Consider the following 26395-nt stretch of genomic DNA (forward strand, 5'->3'; position numbering starts at 1 on the left):
AATGTTTAACACTTTACTTTTCATATTTAAACACCGAGTTCTACGTGAAACAAATGACAGCTTACGAGCATGGGTGCAGTCCAAGTCAGACTGCGAGTCTGCTACAGTCATCTTTTGACTACAAAGCACTGTTAAGCCAGATTCATAAGTGCTCCATAAACACTTCGCGTTAAAAGAAAGTCCACATGAGACAAACCCTCCCTCAGGCTCACACCTCTACAAGCCTCATGCTGCCCTCTGTCCACAGGCTCACAGATCTGCAAAGCAAGGAATGAAAAATGTTCTTGCAGTACCCTGGTTTCACCTACCTGCTATAGGAATCCCTCCCAGGCCTGTGTTGTGCTGTTGCGCGAGATTTAAGTCCAAGAAATTGCTATTTGAGGTTGGATTTGCTGTGTGGTTCAAGTGCATGATGTTATTGCGAGGAAAAGACATCCAAGGATAGCGGGTTGCCTGGCCTGGAAAGCTGAACGAGTTGTAACCCGCCCTGTGCTGAAACTGTGGGAACCGCTGTGGCAAGACCGAAAACGTGCCGCCGAGGGAGTTGGTGGGTGCAGAGGGATGCAGGTAGCCGGAGCCAGGGCCTTTGGCAGTAGTGTGAGGAGAGGGGTTCTGAAGAGATGTGGGCGAGAGGGAGGGCTGGTCTTGGACTGACAGTTCCTTCTCAATCAGGTCTGCTAAGGCTTTGCGGGTGATATCGAAGGGATCAAACCCCAGTTCGTCCTCCTGTGGTTTGGATGAGCCGAACCCAAATGCGGCTTGCCAGTCTGTGGAGGAGGAGACGGGGATCGTTTCTGTCAGAGGAGGGAGAAGAAGAAGATGGATAAGATTATTTGCATAAACATTACACACAAAAACATTGACTCCAACCTTTTGCTAACACGGGATCTGTTCTTTCCCTTTGGAGGAGCCACAAAACTGTCTCCTCAGGCTCTTGGTGGGTGACAAAAGTTGATTAGAAATAATAAAAAAGAAACTAGCTTGTCATGGTCTACCTTGCACCTACAGAAACATTTTTTAACAGATTGGAGATGTTTAGTCCATCAGCTTTGTCTGGAATTACATTTATTCTCAAACTGCGTAGATACGTCAAGTCCTACTTCGTGTGATGGCCACGACAATGAAAAATAGAAAACAGTAATTATGAAAAATTCCACTTCCAAAATTTTGAGGCTAAATAAAATGTGCTAAAGTAACTGCAACCAAGTTGCTGCTGCATAGGGCGAAGGCCCAAGGCACGGCCTAGGTTCTTTGATATTGCCAGAAATGTAACATCTTGGATGCAGCTGCGAGACCATATTATAATTTGTCCACTTTGAATAAGGTAGTCAATAGCAAATGTTTGACACTGCATACTTTGAGGGTGTGGTATAAGATTCCAGTTCATAAATACATTTTCTGTACACAAGCTACCCTCATTCAACATGTTCATTCCCAAACCAGGTAAGTGTGCAAGAGTTTTAATACTATTTTGGTCCCTGTTTCTGCGGTTGGTGATTAGGAATATTTTGACAATTTTCTTGTGCCATGAGATAGATGATTATAATGCACCACTTCCACCTGCACGGACTGCAACTACTTTTCAAAGGATTCTGTAAAGATGAGCTAGATCTGGGACGACAACAGAAGCCATATTGGATATCCACAAAACATTATCACTGTCTGCATAACAATTGTTTACATAGCAAGTTTCATATTGATTATCTTTTGATATCCATTATCTTTTGCGCGAAGGAGCAGAAATCGCTGTGACGTAGGTTGAGACCGAGCATGTATAATAATTTGTGACAAATGATAAGGGTCTGCCCCCTCGTTCGATTACACACTACAATTGACAATGTTGATTGAAGGAATAATCCAAAAATGTCAAGCTACTTACCTTTGTTAATAATATTCCTGATGGATACCACATTTTCCCCAGGGATTTCTCATCTTATGAATAACCCCAGGGCCAGACTGGATCCAGTAATTTTCAGGTGTCGCCTACACAGTGCAAGCATTGTGCTGCAAGACTTTTTAAAACATTTGAACAGGCTTTCAACTCACCCACAGTCCACTATCAATCATTTGCAATATTTTGATTGCCTAGCTCCTGCAGACTTCCCTTCCTTTTTTGTGTGACCTCCTTACTGGGGCATCGACCAAGTATATGGGTTCTTCTCTTCCTCTTATTTTTTCCCCAAAAAGCATTTCATTAATATTCATGGAGGAGCAATGTGCTTTCCATCTCGTAATAGAGGCATACAGCTTTTATTTATGTTGCATTCACCCTATCTGCCGTCTTTATTGACGATTTAGTTACTTACACCTACATCTGTATTACTACACTCTATGCCGGTCTACCCAATGCCTTTCTACGCTACTCCAAACAATGCATCTCTACACCACTCCAATCAAAACAATGCTCCTCTTATCTGCTCTACGCCAGGCCACTCCACTCAATGCCACCATACACCACACCACCACTCCACCCTGTGGTACTCTACACTACGCTCTTTCTATTGCACTCTGCTCTATGCCATGCAACTAGCATTTAGCCATGCTAAACAGCAACGAAGTTGCTGTACAACATGGCTTAAAGATATCAGCAAAGTCAATAGCTTTCACTTAGGTGCAACCTATTAACTTTGCCAATGCTTTTTTTTTTTTTTTTTTTTTTTTTACAAAGAGCTCTCCAGTGTCTGTCCTGGGAGTGATAACTGTGGCCTACACACGGGACCAACTGACACGTTGGTGTCAGATACTTATTTTTCCACGCCCAACTGAGGAGTATGTAGAGTAATCGAAAGATGCTGAAAATGATGCAATACAGCCACTCAGAAGGACAAGTTACTTACCTCCAGTAACCCCTTATCTGGTAGAGACAATATCTAGCTGCAGATTCCTTACCTTATAATTTCCCCAGGCATCAGTTTGGACCTGGAGATTTTTCTCGAGCAGTACCCCTGCATGCCATTAGGTAACATCGATCGGCTCCGTGCCCGTCATTGTGGCGTTGCGGGTCATTTAGATGCCAATCCAGCAAGATGATGTCAGTTGTTTTCTTTCTGTGCCAGCCAGCACTGATCTGAAGAAAGAGCTACCTCTCAGTCAATTTTTGACTGGACTTTTTGTCGAAGATTTTTGAGTGTCCACACTCCTGGTGCGTCGAGGATGACTTCTCATAAGACCAGGTTCAAGTATTGCAGATCCTGCCTGTAACACATGCGCACCTTGTCTGCCTTTAGTGTCTAGAGCGCGACCATGCCCCAAAGTTGTGCTCCGAGTGACGATCCATGAACCCAAAAGCTTTGAAGGAGCGGTTCCTAAAGCTCCTGGCGGCCCACTGCTTGGCTCTGAATAAGTCCCAATCTCTGTTGAGACGAAAGAACCGGGATCGACTGTGGAGTCACCCAGGTCATGTTCCCACTACAAGTCCTCGGGAAAATCCAGTAAGTCGAGGCACAAGAAGAAGTCGAAGACGAACAAACGTTCTTGAACTTCAGCCCATTCATCGGCTGCCAAGACGAGGGAAAGGGAGCCTCGTCGCTCTAGGCGTCTATCCGCAAAGCCTGCGTCTGTGTCAGCTCCATGGCCACAAAAGCTTCTGGGAGCCAGAGCGACCATTGCCCAACTACGGGTTTTATGAGGACATGGGCCTCATTTTTGGGCAGTCTGACTCCACTGGAGTGCCTTTTGGGCCAGCGGGGTCGGAAAGGACCCCCCCCCCCTCTGTTTCAGGCCGCTTCGACCTCAGCTCTGGGTGGCATGCATAGATTCATTGCTGGATCGGAACCATCGGTAGTACGACCTTCTCTGGCACCAGTCCAGACACGGTTGCTTCCGGAGTTTTGAGGTGGTCATTTAGCTCTCCAGGGTGTGAGAGCTGCTTACTCTCAAGTCTGACTACTTTACCTATCCAGGCACTGATCCAGCGAGTTTGCTCCGCCTTTCTGCCAGGTGATGTCAATGTTCCACATTTGTCAGTCTATCACGCTTTCATCTTTCTTGCCCTGCCCCCAACCATCCTTCCATACAGAAGGAGCAGTTACAGATACTGAATCTTAGATGAGCTGTCTCTTAACAACATTAACTGAATGAAATCACAGGAGATGGACTGAAAATTCTTCATTTGGTTTTGCTGGGGTTAAGGAAGACCAAGCAGACACCAAGCATCTATTCTGCAATGCCAGTCTTTGCATTATGTTGTTTCACCTCTTGGCTAATAACTTTTCTCCTTTTGCCATTTATGCCTAGGGGAAGGCGGCCAAGGCAGCTTTTAATGTCCCGGCTAGGGGCATCCCAATAGCTGATGCTATCTGATAGAGACATCTAGCTGCAGATTCCTTACCTTAGAATTTCCCCAGATGCAAGTCTGAATCTGGAGATTGTTCTCGAGCAGTAACCCTGCACGCTGTTAGATGGCGTTGATCAGATCCATCGGCGGGGTCTGCGGTGCATATGACATTGCAGTTCCTATATTGGCGCCACCACCCACCGAAGCACAGTGAAGAGGATCAAGAGACGAACAGAACAATGCATGTGTCTGGATGCTGATATCTTGAATAAAGTCAGAACTCCAATTGTAAAACATCAAAAGGCGTGGCAGGAACATACACGGCAAACTTTCAAAAACAGGTAAACAGAGGTTAGCTGAAGAAAGGTAGCCAGGTAGGCATAAAAATATAATATTATAACAAAGTACCCCTTGATGGCAGGAACTACCATAGTCTGCTGAATGAGGGAAAGCAAAAATTCAGATAGACAAGACCCTTAAGTCATAATTCCTCAGGTCTCCAGCCTGGTACCAAGAGACAAACTCATCCTAATGTCTCAAATAAATGTTGGGACTGTTTTTGGGCAGCGAAGATGACATCCTCTAATTGGCACAACTCAATATCCACATCAGCATACGTAGGGTCTGAGGAGTGAGTTGGAAGACCGTACAATCCTGCAGCCAAAGGTCAACTCAGTGTCCTAAACAGCAAGTGGAGGCTGAATACTAAGTATCAACAGACCAGCGTACCACACCCTTCTCACCCAATTCAGGGTAATGAGACGCAGCAGTGACCAAACTTCCTGCACTTTATGGAAAAATGTTGAGTAGTAAAATTGGAAGGAATGCTTAAAATGGGCACTGCTACCAGATCTGTATTAAGTGCCAATCCACAGAACCACATGGCAGCAAGGGCAAGGCACAGAAGAGAAGGATTTCTGTGGCACATAGGATGATGTAGGGAAGCCCCACAGGAGAGAAAATGACTTATTAATGTAAGGGTACAGCTCCCATTTATGATCAAATCAAAACCAAATCAAATCTAGACACTCGTCTTCACACACTGACCCACCAAGTGAGTTGTTGCCAGCAAAATAACCCATTTCAAAGTTCACTAACCTAGGTGCAAGCACACCTGCCACAGGATCCAGGAATCTATTCCACCTCGTCTGTTGAGGTAGTGCTGTTGAAAAAGAACCTGCAAATTTGAAAGGTCCTAGGTGAACAACCCTCAACTTCAGTACGGTAATGAACATTTATTGTTCTGACAGGGATCAAAGACTCTACACGATCATTTCCCCATATGCAGCCCAAGGCCTACAGAGGAAGTGTCGATAACAGTGGCATACAATAGCAAAGACAGAAGGGACAACCCACTCAGAGGTTTTTAGGGTCACATCCATCAATCAATGTCTACAGGCACTGAGCATCTCTAGTGGAATATCATGAGAGCAGAAAATCTCACCCGAGAAGAAAAGGAAAGGGACAGCTTGTAGTTTTCTTATGGGCTTGAGCCAACAACTGTTTTAGATGAACAACAGAAATTGTACGTCGAGGGATTGTGATCCGGGTCCGCATTCAAATGTGGTGACTGAACAGAGATATCTGGTTATGACATCAATATACCAAGTGACATTTGAAGGTAAAATTTGATATTGTAAGGCGTCAATAAAATCTTGAAAGAATTTGGTGAAAAGTGAACAAGTACACAACACCCATGTCAATAAGACTTAAAGAAACAGGAATGGATACCAAACTGCCAGGCAGTGCCATTTTTAGGTCGAGCGCGCACACACTTCCGACCTGTTGTCTTCTTTCCGTTGGGCTTTAACCAGGCCCATGTCACACTCATCACTTTCATTCACTTGTGGCTTGCCTTTTAAAATTCTCTTGATGTCATTTGTCAAAGGCACGCATACATCAGGCCTTTTGCGGTGTTTGGCCCTCCTCAAGAGCACGGACAAACTACTGTTTACAAATGCAGCGTCTATGTTTTAAGCATGGTTTCTGGACTCCATTTGTTTTGTTTTTTTTAAATATATTTTTAGGTCGAGCTTCTCTCTTGTCTCTCCACGGCGATCTCAACTATTATACAGTGCAAACTCAATCAGCAGTATTGGAGCGTTTTGCAGGACTACCTGGTACTTCTCATTTTTTATCCTTCGTTCCATGCCGCCTTCAAACCTTACACAGCGCAAGCTTGATTGGCAGTAATGAAGTGATACTTCTCATTGTTTCTTTCTTGTTTTGAAGCGTTTTGCATGACTACCAATAACTTCACATTGTCTAATGGGCTCAGAGCCCCCTAGATCCTCAGACTCCCACCACATGACCAGCTATGCCCTCAATGCAGGCAGATTTATAGTGCTATGCTTCACAATTGTGTTTTCCAGCACCCTCATGCGCTTCACAGGCTCAAAACGCTCAGTTTAATTGTACATCGTAAAGTGAGCAAATGGGGATCCAAGCAGATAAGATAAAAATTCCAATCAAAATTATTTACAGAGCAACCAAGAAAATGAGTTACTTTCACAAAGCCTGAAAGTGTACATTTCAACGAATGTATCACTGCAAGCGAGAGAAATAAAACGAAACTAGCATTTTCAATGCAACGGATCTCGCATTTGTTCGAGTTAGAGCTATTAGTGTTGTAAAGCAAAAAAAAAAAAAACGCAGCACGATCGCGCTATGTAAAATGCAGCGTGATCGCGCTGCATGGAAAATAAACAGATAAAGTAGTCCGGACTCCAGGCTGGAGAAAAAAAAAAAAAAAAAATCGAGCCTCGTATGTTTTTGGTACTTTACCAGTGCTGTGTAGGTGTGCTAAACACTGGAAAAGGCATGACGTATGCATGCCTTTCACAAATGAAAGCAATCGGATTTTAAAAGGCAAGTCCACAAACCAATATAAGTGACTGACGTGGCATGGGCGTGGTTTCAAGCCCAAAAACAGATTACAGAATGGACAGAGCACTTTGTGCTCGCCCATAAAAAGGAAATACAATAATCCGTACTAGGCTGAAACGCCGCTCACTCAGAGGCGCTCCTCATATGGCAGTGAATACTTAAACATTGGATCAGGCTAGGGTTGGAACAATGACAGAACATCAATGCTATGCGATTTACAGCAGAGATAAACTTGTATAATGGATGGGAGGGGGTGAGGGGAGACAAACCGCAGGGACGCGGAAGTGCTTCAGTTCATCGAGACCTGACTGATCGATTGACGCGGTGAAAGCCAACTAAAGACGGACGGGAGCTAAGGAATAATAGATCAATGCAGAGCAGATACAACATGAATTTAAAAGGGATTTGTCAAGGCTGACTGCATTCACAGAAAGCTACTCGGGCTGTTGTGTTTACGGGAGTGGCGCAGCTATGCTGTTAAAATATGCAAACAGAAACATCAGTAATTTAGCTGAGTTTCTTTATGAAGCATGCACTTCCTGCAGTAGCGGCGCCCTCTTTATGCCCACATATAACCATGACCCAATCTCTATAGCCCACTCTCAACCAGGCACAATCAACATGGGGCCGATCCATAAAAGCATTTATGATACAGGAAGCAATATCAGGAGTACGCTGTCACGTATTCCCACAATGATACTTACACTATTCAACCTTCCAGATTATCTCATCCACCAGTCTTTTCTCCGTCCATCCATACAAGACCATCAGATACTTCACATTGTTTTTTCATTCGTGCTCATGGCATCCATGGCGCTTTCAAGTTTTGCACAGCGCATCAGGAAGTATTGGAGCATTTTGCATAACTACCAGTTGCTTGTCACTGTTTTGTTTTTCTTTCGTGCTTATGGCGCTTTTAAGTTTCACACAGCCCAATGGGCAGTACTGGAGCGTTTTGCATGACTATCAGTTATTTTACATTGTTTCTTGGTTACCTCGCATCACAATTATGTAGAGGACAGTGCATTCCTTTCGTTCAAAGCTTCCAAAATGGCAGCGCAAAGCTTCTTTAACTATAGTTAAGCACTTTAATTTTCTTCATCATTGTATTGAGCTGTGATATCCTATCCATGACAATTCTTGGTTCACTTTTTCTCATTAAATGTTCACTTTTGTCATGCATGGTCTTGCAAAGCTACTCGCTCAATGGAATAGTGTGGCAGGAAAGGCCCAAATTATGAGGCAGTGTTAACCAATGTATGTGGCAAAAAAGTCCAATTATCGATTTACAACGCCAATAGCTAACTCTCGCGAACGAGAGACCTACTGCATTGCAAATGCTTGTTACACTGGTCTTGTCACTTTGTGGATGGACAGACGGCGCCACCTGGCAACACTGGAAAGTTACTGCTTGAGGAAAAGATTGTGGATCCAGCATTGCACCTGAGAATACTCATAAGATGAAAGCACTGAAGGAAGATGTATGCATCAGAAATAAAGAGCAATGTATCTTCTTGATTTGTTTATTCTTATTGATTCTGGTGCTTAGTATGGTCTGGTACATCAGACAACACATGAACGAAGTGGCTCCTACATGCACCAGATTAGTGGGTTCTTCAACATGTGTCTCTGAAACCCAACAAGTGGGAACCCTACATGCAATTGAACAATGCCTATTGAAAGTTAAGGGCCCTTCCCCCCTGCAAAGTACCTATAGGAGCCCCGGACCCAGTCAGGGGCCTGCTGTCCGTGCACAGCGTACTGTGCCAGGGGGGCTGCAGGGGCCTTTGTTTCACTACTGCAATGGAACTAATGCCTTAGTTTTGAAACAGCTATAGGCCTGCCAGACTAGCAACCAGGGCATGAGTTTCTTTTTGACCTTGCACAAGAGGTACTGGATTTGTCTGGGACATCTGGTGGTAAGTTCATGATCACTTTAAATTCTGTGAACCAGTAGTTGAATGCCTTGTAAAATTAAAGACTGAGCTGCTCTTTAATGAGATGGCATGGTTGCTGGATAAGGATCGCAGTCTAATGACATGGTTACACTTTCCATGCATGAATGTTAAATGGGTTCTGGATGGCAAACATATCATAAACCTATGTCACCTAGGGTTAAGACTTGATTTAGTGTTACCTTTCCTGGTTAAGTCATCCATACCTAGGCAATGGTGTCCATTACTGTGCTTGAATCCTATGGCAGGGTAGCCAGTTGTGAGGGTATGAATTAATCCATAAAAGAGATAGATCCCCAATTTGCCAAAATTATCTTAGTTCTAAACAATTTGCTTGCAGCTCAACTGGTGCATTTTTCTGTGGTTGGTCTCAATACCTAGCTGGAGCAGATTGGAAGTATTATTCTAAGGCCTTTGTACCATCTAACTTATTGATTTCAATATACCTGTAAAAAAATTTAATCATAATTCCGCTGTTTAATTATAACTTTACTTCAAGTTTAATAGCATTATATTCACACAATGGTATGTCCTTCACATTCATAAATTATATCTAGATGTACTTTCCATGGAGGTTGGCCAAAACGTTTTGCCATTAAAGATTAGCCAGAAGGTTTTGCCATTAAAGGTTAGGCAGGAGGTTTTGCTACTAGATGTTTTGCTTTCATCTGGCATTTTCCAAGGTAAAAAGGTTGCCTGTGTCCTAGTTTGGTTAAAAAAGGTAAGAAATTATGAATTTGTAAGTATAATTGCGTCCTGTCTCAAGGATATGACAGTCTCACTGTATGTATGTTACTTAGTATCTATGTTACATAAGGACCCTTTGCCTTATCAACTGAATGACACGCATGCTGTGGAGCTACATAATATATTATTTGTATTAAACAAAAGTGTTAGCTTGAACTGAAGGTACAACAGTGGAAATCGGAAGTGTGCCAATGATGTGCAATATGGCCTTCCTGAAAGCTTAAATCTATAATGGCATTTCAGATGACCCAGGGAATAAGAGGTGCATCGGTACCAATGCTGGAAGCGGCTCCTAGATGGATGAGAGCAAGACTGGTGACATTATGACACCTTCACAACTTTTCTGGAGATACAGAGCAGTAGGATAGAGAGGAGACCTACTTGGCCTTCTGATGTTTCCACTGTCTTGGACCTGGACTTATCCAAAGATTGACAGCTATGATAAACTGTTGCACGAAGAGTCTTGTGATTGGGAGCATGACGTGAGGTTTCAGCTGGTGTTCAGCAGCATACAATTTAGCATAATTCTGGATTTATGAGGTCGCACTTCTCAAACAACTGAGTCAGCCCAAACCTAAAAACAAACACAATAAGGCATAACTTCTTGTGGTCTGTTAGACATTAGTGACTGTCCATAAATGGCTTAAATCCTGTAGTCTTCAGAGAAAATACAGTTCCCCTGCACAGAGGTTTCTATTTTTAGGAAGTGCAGTACTCTGAATCTGTGCCAGAAGGTGTGTCAAGAAAGGAATAGGTGTTAGTATGTAGGGGTGTTGTCTTTCTTGGCTCTGCTCTGCTCTGTCGCTTACAGGGCAGATATAAGTAAACTAGGAGCCTCATGACGCCACCTACCGGTGAGCGGGAACACTGCTCTGAAAAGCTTCCATATTCAGTCTGACATCTGGGGAGTATTCTAAAGGTGAGAAATCTACGGGTAGAAATGTTTGCTAGAACTACAATATTCAATGTCAACATGGCTATCTATGTTGAGAGGGACAGATAGTAGGGCAGTGCTACAGTGTAATTGCATTTTTTGAAACGATAGGCGCTCACCTGTTGAGCTTTGCTTCAACTGAGGTATAATTGTATCACTTTTAGATGTAATACAGCTATTAAGCATCAATAACTATTAATATTAATATGGTCTATATAACAGACAACTTTTCTTATCCTCACTTCCTGTAAACTACTGACTAGCTTAGAGCCATATTTTCAGCCATAAAGATATTTCTTTGAAAGTTCAAATAGTTAAAAGTTATTATGAGTGGTTGGAAATGCTGATCTAGAGCAACAAATTGGTCAAAAGGGTTACCTCACGAAGTCCAAATTGGGGAGGAGGGCATGGGGGCCAGAGATCTAGCCAGCACAATGAGCACACTGAGCCAGAAGGCCTCATCCAACAATATCTGCTGTAGAACGCCACCCTATCCCAGCAAAAGTGCTTTTTCTGGGTAGAGCCCACTCTGCTGCACCTGTTGACCCCATCTCCCACCTCAGCTTGATGGTGAACATTTTTCTACTGCAGACTGACTTCCATATCCAAGTCAAAATGGCACCTGGGAGTGTTAGACTTGACTGCCTCAGGGTGGTCATCCCCAACTTTTTGCCTGCCTCCTTCCACTTTTCTGACACTGTTTTTGCTGGTTTTGGGACACTGCGCACTTTACCACTGCTACCCAATGCTATAGTGCATATGCTCTCTACCTTAAACATGGCTACATTGCATCATACCCAATTGGCATATTTAATTTATCTAGAAGTCCCTAGTGAAGTGCAGTACATGTACCCAGGGCCTGTAAATTAAAAGCTACCAGTGGGCCCACAGCACCATTTGTGCTACCCACCTAAGTAGCCTCCTAACCATGTCTCAGGCCTGCCATTGCAAGGCCTGTGTGTGCAGTTTCACTGCCACTTCAACTTGACATTTAAAAGTATTTGCCAAGCCTTAAGCTCCCCCTTTTCTACATACAAGTCATCCATGAGATAGGCCCTAGGTACCCCCATAGGGCAGGGTGCTATGTAGGTAAAGGGCAGGTCATGTACTTATGTGTTTTATATGTCCTGGTAGAGGAAAACTCCTAAATTCGTTTTACACTACTGTGAGGCCTGCTCCTTTCATAGACTAGTATTAGGACTACCATCATATACTTTTTGAGTGGTAGATTATGATTAAAAGGGGTAAGCAAGTCGTATTTAGAGTGGCCAGGAAGACAATGGAAATTCCTGCTTATTGGTGAGGTTGGATTTTATATTACTATTTTAGAAATGCCACTTTTAGAAAGTGAGTAGTTCTCTGCACTTAAAATCATCTGTGCCTTACAGTCTTGCCTCCCATCAATGTCTGGTCTGTGCTGGTTGATAGCTCCCTTGTGCATTTCACCCAGACAACCACCAAGACAGGACACTCAGTCACACCTGCATATTGAATACATCTTCCCGGGCTGGAAAGGTGGAGGGCCTGACATTTCAAAGGCCAGTGGCCTGCCTTCATACAATGGACTGCTGAACACGAAGCCCGCATTGCGACCGAGAAATTGCTGCACAGCTAACTAAAATGACGCAGCCCCGACTTCCTGACTGGAAATTTGACGCAGCGTCTGCCTTGTAATGGAAAATTCAACGCATGGCCTACCGGATCGATGCAGCGCCCAGGCCTTCTTCCAGTGTGTTAGGGATTTTCAACACATCGCAGTGAGAGGCCAAGACTGCGTGCCGGGAAATGACGCAAACCTCTTGCAGAGTGGAAAGAAAGGAAGTATGGCATGTGCTGTGTCAATCATTGACACAACACCTTATTTTTCCACGCATCTCCTCCTCTGCAGTCCATGTGCGTCATTATTTTAGACGCAATCCAGGTACTGTGCGTAACCAAGAGACAACTGTTTATTTCTAAGGATTAAGACTTTTTAAAACCTTTTAAAAATGATATTTCAACTTGTGCTTATGGAATCTTTGTCGTTTCGACCTTATTTTATTCAGATACATATTTTTTTCTAAATCTGTGTGGTGCATTTTTGTGGTGTTTTCACTGTGTTACTGTATGATTTATTGCACAAATACTTTACACATTGCCTTCTAAGCTAAGTCCGACTGCTTAGTGCCAAGCTACCAGAGGGTGGGCACAGGATAATTTGGATCATTTGTGACTTACCCTGACTAGGATTGTGGTCCCCAATTGGACAAAGGTGTATACCGCTTCCAACTAGATACTCCATTTCTAAAAGGGAGTTAATCTGGCTCACTGCTGTTTTGGGGCTATTAACATCACCTCCAGATTCTGCAAGCATTTGAGGGAAGAGCATTGCCAGGCTCGGGGTGAAATAAGCTGCTACTGGGATGGCAGAGGGAGGTGGTCAAGCGTTTCTCTTGTGCACACAAAGATACACAGATTCCATGGATCCTGGAGTAATGGATCACTAGCCGTATACATACCTGCTGGAATAGGCTATGGGGGAGGGACAAAGCACAAATGAGGAAGATACCTGAATTTGGTAGCAGAATGCACAAGTGATGCTGGGAGTGTGGGAGAAAGGTATTACAAAGAGCCAGCACCCCTGCTGACACTGTCAGGATGAGGGTGGCTCCTGTAAACACAACATACATCACATTTAGGCCTATAAGAATAAACAGGTGGAGGAAAAGAGTGCTTGTGACCGCCTCCCCTGCTTCCACCCTCTGCTGGAATTGAGGCAGGGGCAAGAGTCCATTCCATTATTGTGATTTAAATATTGGGCATATTACCAATGGAATCCGGCACACCGATCGCAAACAGTAACCCACTGTCATACTGTAGAACTATCTGAGTGGGCTAGTGGTATGTGCAATCTGTAAGCATGTCCACTTGGTGGCAACAAGTACAGAGTGGACTGTCTCCAATCAATTCAGACTGGTGCGTGGCCCAGCACAATCAACAGAGGTGCCTCTACACACTGTAGCAAATGTAAAAGCTGCACACCCTGTTGGCTCTGGCATTCTGTTGCCCTGCTGCCAACCGGGCCAGTTGACTGCAAGTATCTTCCTCAGAAGGACAGGCTAATAAACACCACCACCAAAAATGAAGACCTAGAAGTTAGATTTAGACACAACAACATCGGTATACTTAGCACTCTAGTATCCAAGAGCACAGGAAGACTATGTGGAAAGAACTCTGGTCTCTGTCTTAGGGACCAAAGCATTTTCTGGTCTCATAGTGGTAGAGCGATTGCATCCTTCACTCACCGTGAAGCCACCCCTTGTACGGCAGCCAGACCATAATTGCCAGGCTATTGAATTTCAGGGACAGACACCACAGATATTCAACCTTCATCTTTCCTGACTTCCTTATCGCTGTACAAGAAAATAGGAAGACATTCATGCTTGCCAGAAAGCAGCTGCAGCAGGTTGGCATCCATTACACCATGTTCTAGCAAGCCCGACTTAAGATTTTACACCAAGGCAGACTCCACAGCTGGCAGCTGCATTTCTGAACAAAAAAGTGATAGGTGCAGGCTTCTGGCATCAAAATCAAGATGAGGCCCACCCACTGTCACCTAGACTCAGTGACAGAGAATAAACTGTTGTGACATATTAGCAATAGATGGAGGTACAATTTGCGTAGTTCGCAGGCACAGAGTAGTTCACGGTCCTCCTACTACAAACAAGAAAATTGAGTGAACTGTTGAAAAAAACAAATTGCAAAATGTTTAAAGGTCTAGTCGGTAAGAAATACTCAATTGAACTCTGTGCAATCTACAAAAGTAGTCATGGTGGGGCACAGGTGTCCAATCAGTTTTCTTCGGGCCCTTTCCAATAACTTTGATGGAATACGGGCTGGTTCTCATGGCATTACCCAGTACTATTATCCACACAGGTGCTTAAATGCTGTCTATATTGTATTAAACTGCCGGTGATATGGTGGGTAACGATTCTCACTGGGGCAAACTGGATCATGTTCTGGAAGGGCTAGGCTGCCAGAGTGGGACGGCAAAAGGTAGACAGGGAAAGGGTTGGGTTCAGCCACATTGTCATTGTTTAGGCAGGACAAGGACTTGTAATCAGACTGCTGTTTCCACATTCCAAATGTAAATTACTCAACATATCTAGCATATCCCTTGAGGTCGAGGGGAAGAACGGAAAACAAGCTCACAGGGACCTTCCCAAACTTCAAATGTCAAGGTACTCAAACCTCAATAACTGTGACAAGTAGTGGCATATCTAGATATGCCACAAGGACACATTTTCTCTTCTATAGGAAACATCTCACCAAAATAAATGTAAATCTGCCTTTACTTAAAAAAAAAATAGACATCCCACTCTATCACCGCACCATATACCTTTATGCACAGAAAAAAGCACCTATATAAAAAAAATGCCAATCCAGAAATCCTTTCTCTTGGAAAGTAAAGAAACTGCATAAATCACCTATGCACAACAGGGCAATGCAGCTTTTAAAAAATGTAAAGCAGCAGTGCCAAATGTTACTTTTGTAAAAAAAAAAAATAAAAAATAAAAATACATACCTAAGGACAGAGCTTCCTACCATTTTTCTTGATAAAGGAGTTTTCAATCAGATGCAGTTTAACAGTGACAGGATGGATTTAAAATGGCTATTAAATATAGACCAGTGGTTCCCAACCTTTTGACTTCTGTGGACCCCCATTTTATCAATACTGTAGCGCGGGGACCCCCACTGAATCATTATTGAAACACGGGGACCCCCGAGGAGTCATTACTGATAGCTGGGACCTAATATAATTAAATGTTTTAAGCAGCCGCGGACCCCCTGAGGAGGCTTCGCGGACCCCCAGGGGTCCCCGGCCCACAGGTTGGGAACCACTGATATAGACCATTGCTCTCTATTGGTATATTGTTTTTTAAATTATTTTAAAAAAAAATTTTAGAGTATGTTCTCAGTTCCTGCACATGCACCATACATAAATGAATGTATACTGTAGCTTATTTGGAAAGGCCACTTAGTTATTTTTAACACCCCATATGTCTTGTGTTGTAGCCTATTATTGTAACTGAAAAGGCACATTTTTCCCTAAAACATTTTTGATCTTTTGTGTAAAAACACCAAACGCCATGATTATTTGTTTATTTCCGAAGGATCTACTTCAACTTTCTTTTTGACCCCACTCACTCTGCTGAAAAGCCACAGTCAATACATTGTAGAAACTTCAACTAAATTCCTTCTGGTCTGCATGTTTGCCCAACGGCTATCTAAATTAAGGACCAGATCAGCTTCTCTTGACCAGAAATTCTGCAAAGAGATTTAATGTTTTAAAAAATGATGTAGTGATTTATGTTCCGCGCGCTTATCAGAGCTTTCCACACTGTCCAGCCATCACAGTTAACACGTTCGCACTGAAAACATGGCTGACGATTTTTGATATAAATCATCAAGTCAAACCAATGTTTGGAAGAGTCACCACCGAACAATTTTCTATATTTTAAACGCTTTGTATTTTTAGAGTACTCATTTTGATTAAGCAAATCTGAAAAATGTTTGTCCCTCACAAATTATATGCTCCAGGGTTACGAGCAATACACAGTAGCCCGTGTTTTTATTAGCAGATCCTTCCAAAAGCACACACGGAAACCAATTGGAACAGAAACTATTTTAATAGGCCGATATGAATGCACAGCCTTCTTACTAGCACATGCTCTAACTGTTGCTAGTGAAAAATACTATTCTTTACTACTGGGGCAGATTTGGAAACACTGGAATAGTTTTACTTCAGAATGTAATATAAACCCTATGTCATTTTAGCTAATTTATTTGAAACATAGTGCTTCGATATGCATCATTTTGGCCCGATTTTAGCAACATGTTCTGGAGGGAGAGAAACAAAATGCCAGTGAAAAGAGGCCGGCATAAATATTTTTGCCTGACCCGCTTTGGGCTTTTAGTTAGGCCATCGACAATGACATGATTCCAGTATGCCATCAATTCAAAGGTAACATGGGCTTATTTCATAGGCACCTCCCGACAACTCATGAATGACGTATCGTTTCAGAAATGGAAAGCGGGGGGGGGGGGGGTGCAAAACACTTGGAGATATCTACCCCGACGGTAAATTCATTACTTTTGAAGAAGCATGTGACACGTTTGTTCTGGGACTGAGGTCTTTTCTACACCACTCAGGCCTAGCAGATATTGCGAGGAGTACATGGCCCCCCTTTCCAGACGCCCCTCAGGAGTCAAATACACTTGGAATCCTCCCATCCAGTGGGACGGGTCGCCATGTAATCTCTTTACTGTATACAACTATGAGGTAGGACGGGGAGGACAAGCCCTAAGGTCTAGGGGAGCCACGGAGAACGACTGGGGTGAACAGCTGGGAAATGGTGAATGGTCACAAATCAATTCCCTTACCCAATCGGTCTCATGCAATTTCCGTTTTAAATTATTGCACTTCAACTTCCTACACCGGGCATACGTCACCCCCCAGGGACCGCCACAGAATTTCTGGTACACGGCCCAACAGCTGTCCAAGGTGCGGGAGGGCTGCAGCTCGTTTCCTACACTTGGCATCGGAATGTCGGGCGGTACACAGGTACTGGGAACAAGTAGTTGCAATCTTGAACAGAACAGTGCCTCCTTGGGAATGTTACACCCCAAAGGTAAAAAGATGGAATATAAATGTTTGCAACTAATACTAGTGCAGGTGAGACGGCAGGTCTCAATCTCCTGGATGGGGCCCGGGGTACCAAGTACTTAGGGCTGCAGGAGGGACGTGTCAAAATGGGCACTAGCAGGAGAAATTCTCATTAAGTGGGGCAGAAAGGATGAAAAAATGGGTGAAGACCTGCAGAACACTAAGTGAAAAACTCCTTACCCAGGCTGGAACGGACGGGACTCGCACCTCGGGTAGTACCTCAGAAGACTCTGATTAGAGCGCTGGGTGGGGGATGAGGTAGAGTGGGAACTATATTTGGGCATTGGTGGGGTGATTGATAGGGAGGTTCACTTACTGGACTAGGTCCATTGGCCCGGAAGGGATACATTTGCTGAACTGGTCCTATGATTAGTCTCACTTCTGCTACACAGGATTCTGAACTTAGATCTACACGAATACTGAAATTCTGTCCAATGCTATGTGTTCGTTTAATTATAGAATGCAAAAATGAAGGTTTAAAAAAAAAAAAATGGCTCATTTACCAGAATCACACACAGTGGATGGCGCTATTCCCACATAATGGGGAGGAAGAAAGCTCAGCATAGATAGATACCCCTAGTATTAGAAAAGTAGATATTACTTTTATGTAAGATTTTAAAGTTTTACGTCGGTTAAATTAATATGCTGCCAACAATCCTACCATCTAGATTGAGGGTCTAGTGCTTCAAATATTTTGTAAAGAAGCATTCTATGGGCATTAAATCATAAGCATGTTCCTTACACGCACTGTGGGACAAAATACAGAAGGAACTAACACATTACATAATGCATTTGTATAACGAATAAAGAAAATGATGCAGTGGTTATACACTGAATACACCGGCAGAACCCTTTAATGTTACAAAGAAAAAATGAAATGGAATAAGCAATCAGAGTTCACAGAACACAACCATCTTGGCAACCAACAAACAAAAATAAGTATTTGCAATGCAATAGGTCTGGCATTTGCCAGAGTTAGAGATATTGGCTTGTAAATGGCAATGTCTTTTTCCTATGTGTTTTGGTTTGGAGTGTCGTGGATGTGTGTGGAGTGGAATTATATGGGTTGTATTGGAATTGTTAGTTGTGGAATTGTGTGGGGTGGAATTGCACGGTGTGGAGTTTCTGTGCAGTGGAATAATGTGGCATGGTGAATGCAAAGGGGTGAGAGCTGCACAGGATAGATAAAAAGAAAGATAGAGAGGGATAGGTAGTTTGTGCAGGAAGTGGTGAATTAACTCGAGACAGAGGAGCAGAAAGAAGGGGAATGCAGGCCTTAGACGCATAAAGAGGGAGGACTTGTGTACGCGGACGACACTCTAAGAGAAGGAGGAGAGCACAGGTTTGAGGGACTGAAACCTCATCATACCTCTTACTCACACGGGTTGTAAATAAAACAAAGTGAGTTCTGTTCCCAAAGCTTTCCGATTATGCACAAATGTTTCACTTGTTGCTTTCAAAGGCAGAACTATTTAGTGGAAATGTTCACGCAGCTTCTAGCATGTCTGTGAAAATCATTGGTAATGGAATAAGGTCATAAACTATGAAAGTAAGAAAATCCACCTTAAACAACTTCTTCAAAGAAACACCAAGGTTTGATCTTTTACGGATAGATGAACTGAAATATCAATGGGAAACTGCCTGACTGGAATGAAAGTATTAGAAAACGCCTGCCAAAGGGAAAAAAAAAACAGAATGAGAGGGAAAAACAGCTCCTTAAACTACTCTCACTCGACAAGTGAGTTGAGAATACAATTAAATTGTTTAAAAAAAAATATATTAAAACAAGCGTTGCATCAGTACATAGAAATAAGAAACCTAAGCCTCAAACAAACTAGGATGGAACAGGTTTTTAAAAAATGACTTTGCAAAGAAAAAAAATAAAACGTTCCACACTGTCTTGTGCATGGTATAGGACAACTTCCCAGCTCTCAAACGGTCTGGTTGAAGACATTAAGGTGGGTCGTTCATACACTCATTCCCATTTACAGTGCTTTCTGGTACTTGTAGTTTTGATATCTTTACTACATCTCCCACAACTACTGACACCTCTCTCTGACAAATGTAAATGAAGGTAGTACTATGACCCAACCCTGAAGGGTTATCAGATAACCACTCTTTACAGTGATACCTTGTTTCCAGCCCAGGCATTTTTTTTTCTATAATTCACTGCATTCTGCAGGTTATAGTTAGGGCCACTGGAAGTAAAGGACCAAATTACAGAGCAGTGATGACAAAATTATGTGGCAAGGAAATACAAATTAAATGGTTTGTCATTTCAACAACTTTTCGGACTGTCTGGACAAAATTGTTAGTACCAGTGAAACACCTGAATATGGCAATTAACAACTAAAAAGGGACTAGTTAGCTCTTGCTACGGGTGTGTCACAGCACAGAACTAAGTGTGGCCCTTTACGTTTAGTAACATTTGCTCAGTTAGAGGTAAAACAAACTTTTGTGAAATATGCAATGTATGGTACTGTAGGAAATTGGCTCTGTATGCACTATTTCAAAGTGAGGAATAGTATGCACAGAGTCCAAGGGTTCCCCTTAGAGGTAAGATAGTGGCAAAAAGAGATAATTCTAATGCTCTATTTTGTGGTAGTGTGGTCGAGCAGTAGGCTTATCAAAGGAGTAGTGTTAAGCATTTGTTGTGTACACACAGGCAATAAATGAGGAACACACACTCCGAGACAATTCCAGGCCAATAGGTTTTTGTATAGAAAAATATATTTTCTTAGTTTATTTTAAGAACCACAGGTTCAAATTTTACATGTAATACTTCAAATGAAAGGTATTGCAGGTAGGTACTTTAGGAACTTTGAATAATCAAAGATAGCATATATACTTTTCACCTTAATCACGTATAGCTATTTTAAAACTAGACAGTGCAATTTTCAACAGTTCCTGGGGGGAGTAAGAGTTGGTTAGTTTTTGCAGGTAAGTAAACCACCTACGAGGTTCAGGTTTGGGTCCAAGGTAGCCCACTGTTGGGGGTTCAGAGCAACCCCAAAGTTACCACACCAGCCGCTCAGGTGCAGAGGTCTAAGCGGTGCCCAAAACGCATAGGCTTCATGGAGAAGGGGGTGCCCCGGTTCCAGTCTGCCAGCAGATAAGTACCCGTGTCTTCGGAGGGCAGATCAGGGGGGTTTTGTAGGGCACCGGGGGGTACACAAGTTAGCACAGAAAGTACACCCTCAGCAGCATGGGGGCGGCCGGGTGCAGTGTGCAAACACGCGTCAGGTTTGTAATTGAAATCAATGGGAGACCAAGGGGTCTCTTCAGCGATGCAGGCGGGGCGGGGGGAGGGGGGATGGGGGCAGGGGTGGGGGTATGGGTTCCTCGGGGTAGCCACCACCTGGGCAAGGGAGAGGGCCTCCTGGGGGTCACTCCTGCACTGGAGTTCGGATCCTTCAGGTCCTGGGGGCTGCGGGTGCAGAGACTTTACCAGGCGTCGGAATCTAAAGGAGCAGGCAGTCGCGGTCAGGGGGAGCCTCGGGATTCCCTCTGCAGGCATCGCTGTGGAGGCTCAGTTGGGGCAACTCTGGCTACTCACGGTCTCACAGTCGTCGGGGAGTACTCCCTGAAATGACTGTTCTCCACAAGTCGAGCTGGGGGCGTCGGGTGCAGAGTAGCAAGTCTCACGCTTCCGGCGGGAAACGCAAGTGGTTTCAAAGTTGCAGTCTTTGGTGAACAGGGCCGCTGTCCTCTGGAGTTCTTGGTCCTTCTAGAGCAGGGCAGTCCTCTGAGGATTCAGAGGTCGCTGGTCCCTGGGGAAAGCGTCGCTGGAGCAGTGTCTTTAGAAGTGGGGAGACAGGCTGGAAGAGCTGGGGCCAAAGCAGTTGGTGTCTCCGTCTTCTCTGCAGGGTTTTTCAGCTTAGCAGTCCTCTTCTTCTTAGGTTGCAGGAATCTGAGTTCCTAGGTTCTGGGGAGCCCCTAAATACAGAACTTAGGGGTGTGTTTAGGTCTGGGAGGGCAGTAGCCAATGGCTACTAGCCCTGAGGGTGGCTACACCCTCTTTGTGCCTCCTCCCAAGGGGAGGGGGGTCACATTCCTATCCCTATTGGGGGAATCCTCCATCTGCAAGATGGAGGATTTCTAAAAGTCATAGTCCCCTCAGCTCAGGTTGCCTTAGGGGCTGTCCTGACTGGCCAGTGACGACTCCTTGTTTTTCTCATTATCTCCTCCAGCCTTGCCGCCAAAAGTGGGGTCGTGGCCGGAGGGGGCGGGCTACTCCACTACCTGGAATGCCCTGGGGTGCTGTAACAAAGGGGGTGAGCCTTTGAGGCTCACCGCCAGGTGTTACAGTTCCTGCAAGGGGGAGGTGATAAGCATCTCCACCCAGTACAGGCTTTGTTACTAGCCACAGAGTGGCAAAGGCACTCTCCCCATGTGGCCAGCAACATGTCTCGAGTGTGGCAGGCTGCTAAAACCAGTCAGCCTACACGGGTAGTTGGTTAAGGTTTCAGGGGGCACCTCTAAGGTGCCCTCTGGGGTGTATGTTACAATAAAATGTACACGGGCATCAGAGTGCATTTATTGTGCTGAGAAGTTTGATACCAAACTTCCCAGTTTTCAGTGTAGTCATTATGGTGCTGTGGAGTTCGTGTATGACAGACTACCAGACCATATACTCTTATGGCTACCCTGCACTTACAATGTCTAAGGTTTTGCTTAGACACTGTAGGGGCACAGTGCTCATGCACTGGGGCCCTCACCTATGGTATAGTGCACCCTGCCTTAGAGCTGTAAGGCCTGCTAGAGGGGTGACTTATCTATATTGCATAGGCAGTGTGAGGTTGGCATGGCACCCTGAGGGGAGTGCCATGTCGACTTACTCGTTTTGTCCACACCAGCACACACAAGTTGGCAAGCAGTGTGTCTGTGCTGAGTGAGGGGTCCCCAGGGTGGTATAAGTTATGCTGCAGCCCTTAGAGACCTTCCCTGGCATCAGGGCCCTTGGTACCAGGGGTACCAGTTACAAGGGACTTACCTGGATGCTAGGGTGTGCCAATTGTGGAAACAAAAGTACAGGTTAGGGAAAGAACACTGGTGCTGGGGCCTGGTTAGCAGGCCTCAGCACACTTTCAAATCAAAAACTTAGCATCAGCAAAGGCAAAAAGTCAGGGGGTAACCATGCCAAGGAGGCATTTCCTTACAGCTACATATTGTGGATTACGTGGAAGATGGCGCTAACCTATATTTATGGAGAAGATGTCGCAGCCTCAGAATTATATAATGCCAGTGGCCCTGTTTATTGGAGACTACAGGTAGGGAGATATTGTGATTGCTGGTATCACCTTGTCATGAGTGACACCTTGAGCCACTCCTGGCTTTTTAGCCGGCACTCTGCAGCAGTCTGCCGCTTTTATTCGTTGTTAGCGAGGACTGATAAACCCTCACCTGCAGACAGACTGCGGGTGCTCTTCTAAGGAGAGCTGACCTCCACCAAAGACATCAAAAGCAGACTGGTGCAAGCTACAAGCATCTAACACCGCTTCCACAGATCATTAACTGGCCACCATCTTGGAATGGTTGCGTCTATGGTAACTTCAAAAAGAAATAGTTAAAACCGAGTCACATTACAAGTTTCATGGAAATGGAATACGAGAAAAAAATGCTTAATTATATAATGAAAATGATGTGTTAAAAATAGCTTTGCAAAATAGCGTTGCAAAGCATAGAAACATAAATGTCATTATAAAAGCTACTCTGTGATTGGTCCTAAGAGGCAATGGTTATGATCCTCCCTGTAACTGATCAGCCGATTCTACCTTCTGAATGGTCAATGGTAGCGCTATATTTCCGATGAGATGCTTGATAAAGTTTTATCAAAATATATGTTTAGTCTAAGAGGCAAACCAGTGCTGTGCCTCCCACGTTTCTGCACACAGCCCCAAGGAAGCAGGCTCTGCTGCGGCTTATCGCTTCAAGTGAAGGATAAAAAAAAAAAAAAAACTGTCACTTCCACCCAAACACACTGATCTATGCCCAGCAATATTTGAAGAGAGGGCGTGGCATAACATCCAGAGCTGCCAACTATGGCAAAGGGGAACAGGGTTCGAGGCTCCACCTCAATTGCCCCGTGCCTCCGCTTTAATTGCCTAGTCAAAAAAAAAAAAAAAAAACACACTTTAAATACATGATTATGTGTTAACAAAATGAAACAATGGTAAGATGGAATTCAATTGCAGATGGCCAATACAAAAGTGTATTAGCAGTACAGAATGTGTGAAAGCTTACAGGGTGACAAAGAAAAGCTAATATTTAGAAAACCACAGGCAGTAACCAAATAAAAAAAAAAAGTGCACTTACACAAGCCTACATGCACAAAAGGGCAAGCCTAAAAGAAATAGGGGCATGCTCCACGGGAGGGGTTCATGTGTGCAAAGAGCAAGTATTTGTGAGTTGAGACTCATGTATGGAAACATTTCTGTGACCACTGCCTCCTTAGCCAGCGAAACATTTCACTCTCTCCAAAAGCACTCCGGTCTTAAGCAAACATGGAGATTTCATGACATGCCAATCTCCTGAAAGGCAGAGTTGTCAGTGCTAAATGTTTACAGTTTCTCAAGCATTTTGAAGATTTCTACACTGGCCTGTGTGCCTCTGAGGCATGTTACAATCAGGCAAACAAAGCTTATCTGCTTACTATATTGTCAGAAAAAGTCTTGAAAACAAAGGTCTGATCACAGGAATGGGAGGACTTGGCCTCCCTTTTTCAAACTCCTGCCATACCTGCTGCCAATTTTGAAGCAGATGTGGAGATTCCACCAGCTGCACATGGAATCAGTCCTGATTCCTTGTTTGCTCCATAGATCTCATTGAGTTCCTACCCCTGGTCTGCTGCCTTTGCACATAAGAGCGGGTAGAGGGGGTGTTTAAAGCCCATGAGAACCAAGGACACTGGTAGTGTAACCCCATGTATACTGGGGAAACAACAGTATCACTATGACTGTATACCCCCCAGTTGTGTGAGCAACCACTGCCAGTGACCAAACTGACAAAGGCAATCTCCATAAAGCCAGTAATTATTTGTACACCCGGGCACCGGAAACCCTGGAATTCCCCACGCCCTGCAGCACATGCCAACATTGCTAAAATAATGTGTTTAACCATGTCTAGGCAGTGCTTAATATGTAAAAATAAGCACAGGTGCCAAATGTAACTCTTAGGAGGCTGCCACCCACTTCCTTCACTGTCACTGTTCATTTCCATCACTGGCACAGTCCCGTACCTGCTTAGAGAAGGCCAAAGCTAGGTTCCAGGGAGCAATCAAAGCAAGCAATTCAGTTTCCCAGAAAGAGTTTCGTGGGGATATTAATCCCAAGACAATGTTTCCGTTGACACTTTCCATATTTTACAACTAGTGCAATGTCTTCAGACACTTTCCTATTGAGTGGTATTTGCAATTGACACATTTTCAACCATCACTCTGTGTGTTCTGCAGAGGCGCTAAGGATTGCATGTTGTAAGGACACCTTTAAGACACAATGAATGACACTGTTAGAAACTGGTACTGTCTTTCGCCCACAACTATATCATGAACTCCAATCCACTACCTGAACTCACCCCATCATTTAGCTACAACTCTGTTCGCAGTAGGGCTATGCAAGACTTGCATGAAAAGAAAACTGCAGAAACGCAGTGCCTGGGCAATGAAAACACGCTAGAAAATAGGGGTACTGTACAATACTACACGAGGTAAAACGTGCGAGATGTAACTGACTGCATCGCTGATTTGGAGAACCCTTAAGGATCCTTACACACATTGTTGAGTTTGCTTGTAAAGTTAAAGGGTTGACAGACTGGACTCAACAGACGCCTGTTTTGAAGTCTGTTTTTAAATAGTACCCATACTGAGCCCCACCCCATGTAAAGCCCTGACCCTAACACATTTACAATTACATATGCTGTGTGTATCATGCAGGGCAGCACAAACATTTAAAGATGTATTTTATCACTTATTTTGTTCGTGAACACCAATAAATAATAACCATTAACTTATTAATAAAACGTGAAAGTCAAGCTCTGTTATTAGTACCTTAGAACAGTGTAGCTGTTTCAAGAAAACATTGCATGCTGAACAGTATAAAGCCTTTTCAGAAAGAATTGACTTACCTAACTTTCACAAAGCCTACTGCATGCGATTTTCACCAGTTAATAAGTGGTGCCAGGCCTTCATTTATAATTATTACACCTGAAAACAACAGTACGCCGTAACCCACTATATGCAGACAGACCGAGGATGACAACTTTGTTTAACTTTTGTCCAGGGAGAAAACTCACATCACGACTCACTAAAGTACTTTCCTTTTGTGAGTTCTGGCCCATCCCCAAAACAAAGAAACAGACATACATATAATTTCAAGTAAACAGACCGTGAACGGGGTTCTTAATTAAAAAGGTCATAGGTCAGTCGGGGAGGATAAAAAAAAAAAAACCTGCAAGGCATGTTTATAATGGTAATGTTTATTTATTTGGTAATAAAGGCCTGATTGTGTTTTACTGCATAAGATATATGAATTTTGTGGAGAATTTTACGTACACTACATTTTTGGACCTGAGAAAGATGAATGCCTAACACGACACACAAGCATTCTTACCTTTACGTTGCAGGTTACATACCAATCTCTGCAGCATTGGTTTGATCTGCTGAGTTACCTACTGTTTAAATTACTACCTTCCTGTGGCATTCACTCTATGATCTATGGTCTGAAATATCTGGATTGGCACATTCAGGCAACTGTAATAGTGTATGCTTCCAATTGTAAACAAAAAAAAAAATTATAAGTAAAACAGTTGACATAAGAGACCCGATTCCTTCCTCCACCTACAGTTCTAAAAACAGACTTAACCAATCTCCGCAACACCAGACTCTGTCCACCAGG

The 26395-nt window shown here is 43.7% G+C and overlaps 1 protein-coding gene across 6 annotated transcripts in view; it reads right to left on the reverse strand.

The window, feature by feature from the left end:
- Nucleotides 1-26395, reverse strand: part of CNOT4 (CCR4-NOT transcription complex subunit 4) — a 534336-nt gene that overhangs the window by 137798 nt on the left and 370143 nt on the right. For all 6 annotated transcript variants that reach the window (XM_069227948.1, XM_069227951.1, XM_069227949.1 and 3 more), the window contains one exon: nucleotides 309-794. In XM_069227948.1, the coding sequence (XP_069084049.1) occupies nucleotides 309-794 (486 nt within the window). The remainder of the gene's footprint in view (nucleotides 1-308; nucleotides 795-26395) is intronic.

Source organism: Pleurodeles waltl, chromosome 4_1 (assembly GCF_031143425.1).
Source record: "Pleurodeles waltl isolate 20211129_DDA chromosome 4_1, aPleWal1.hap1.20221129, whole genome shotgun sequence".
In the NCBI taxonomy this organism is placed as follows: Eukaryota; Metazoa; Chordata; class Amphibia; order Caudata; family Salamandridae; genus Pleurodeles; species Pleurodeles waltl.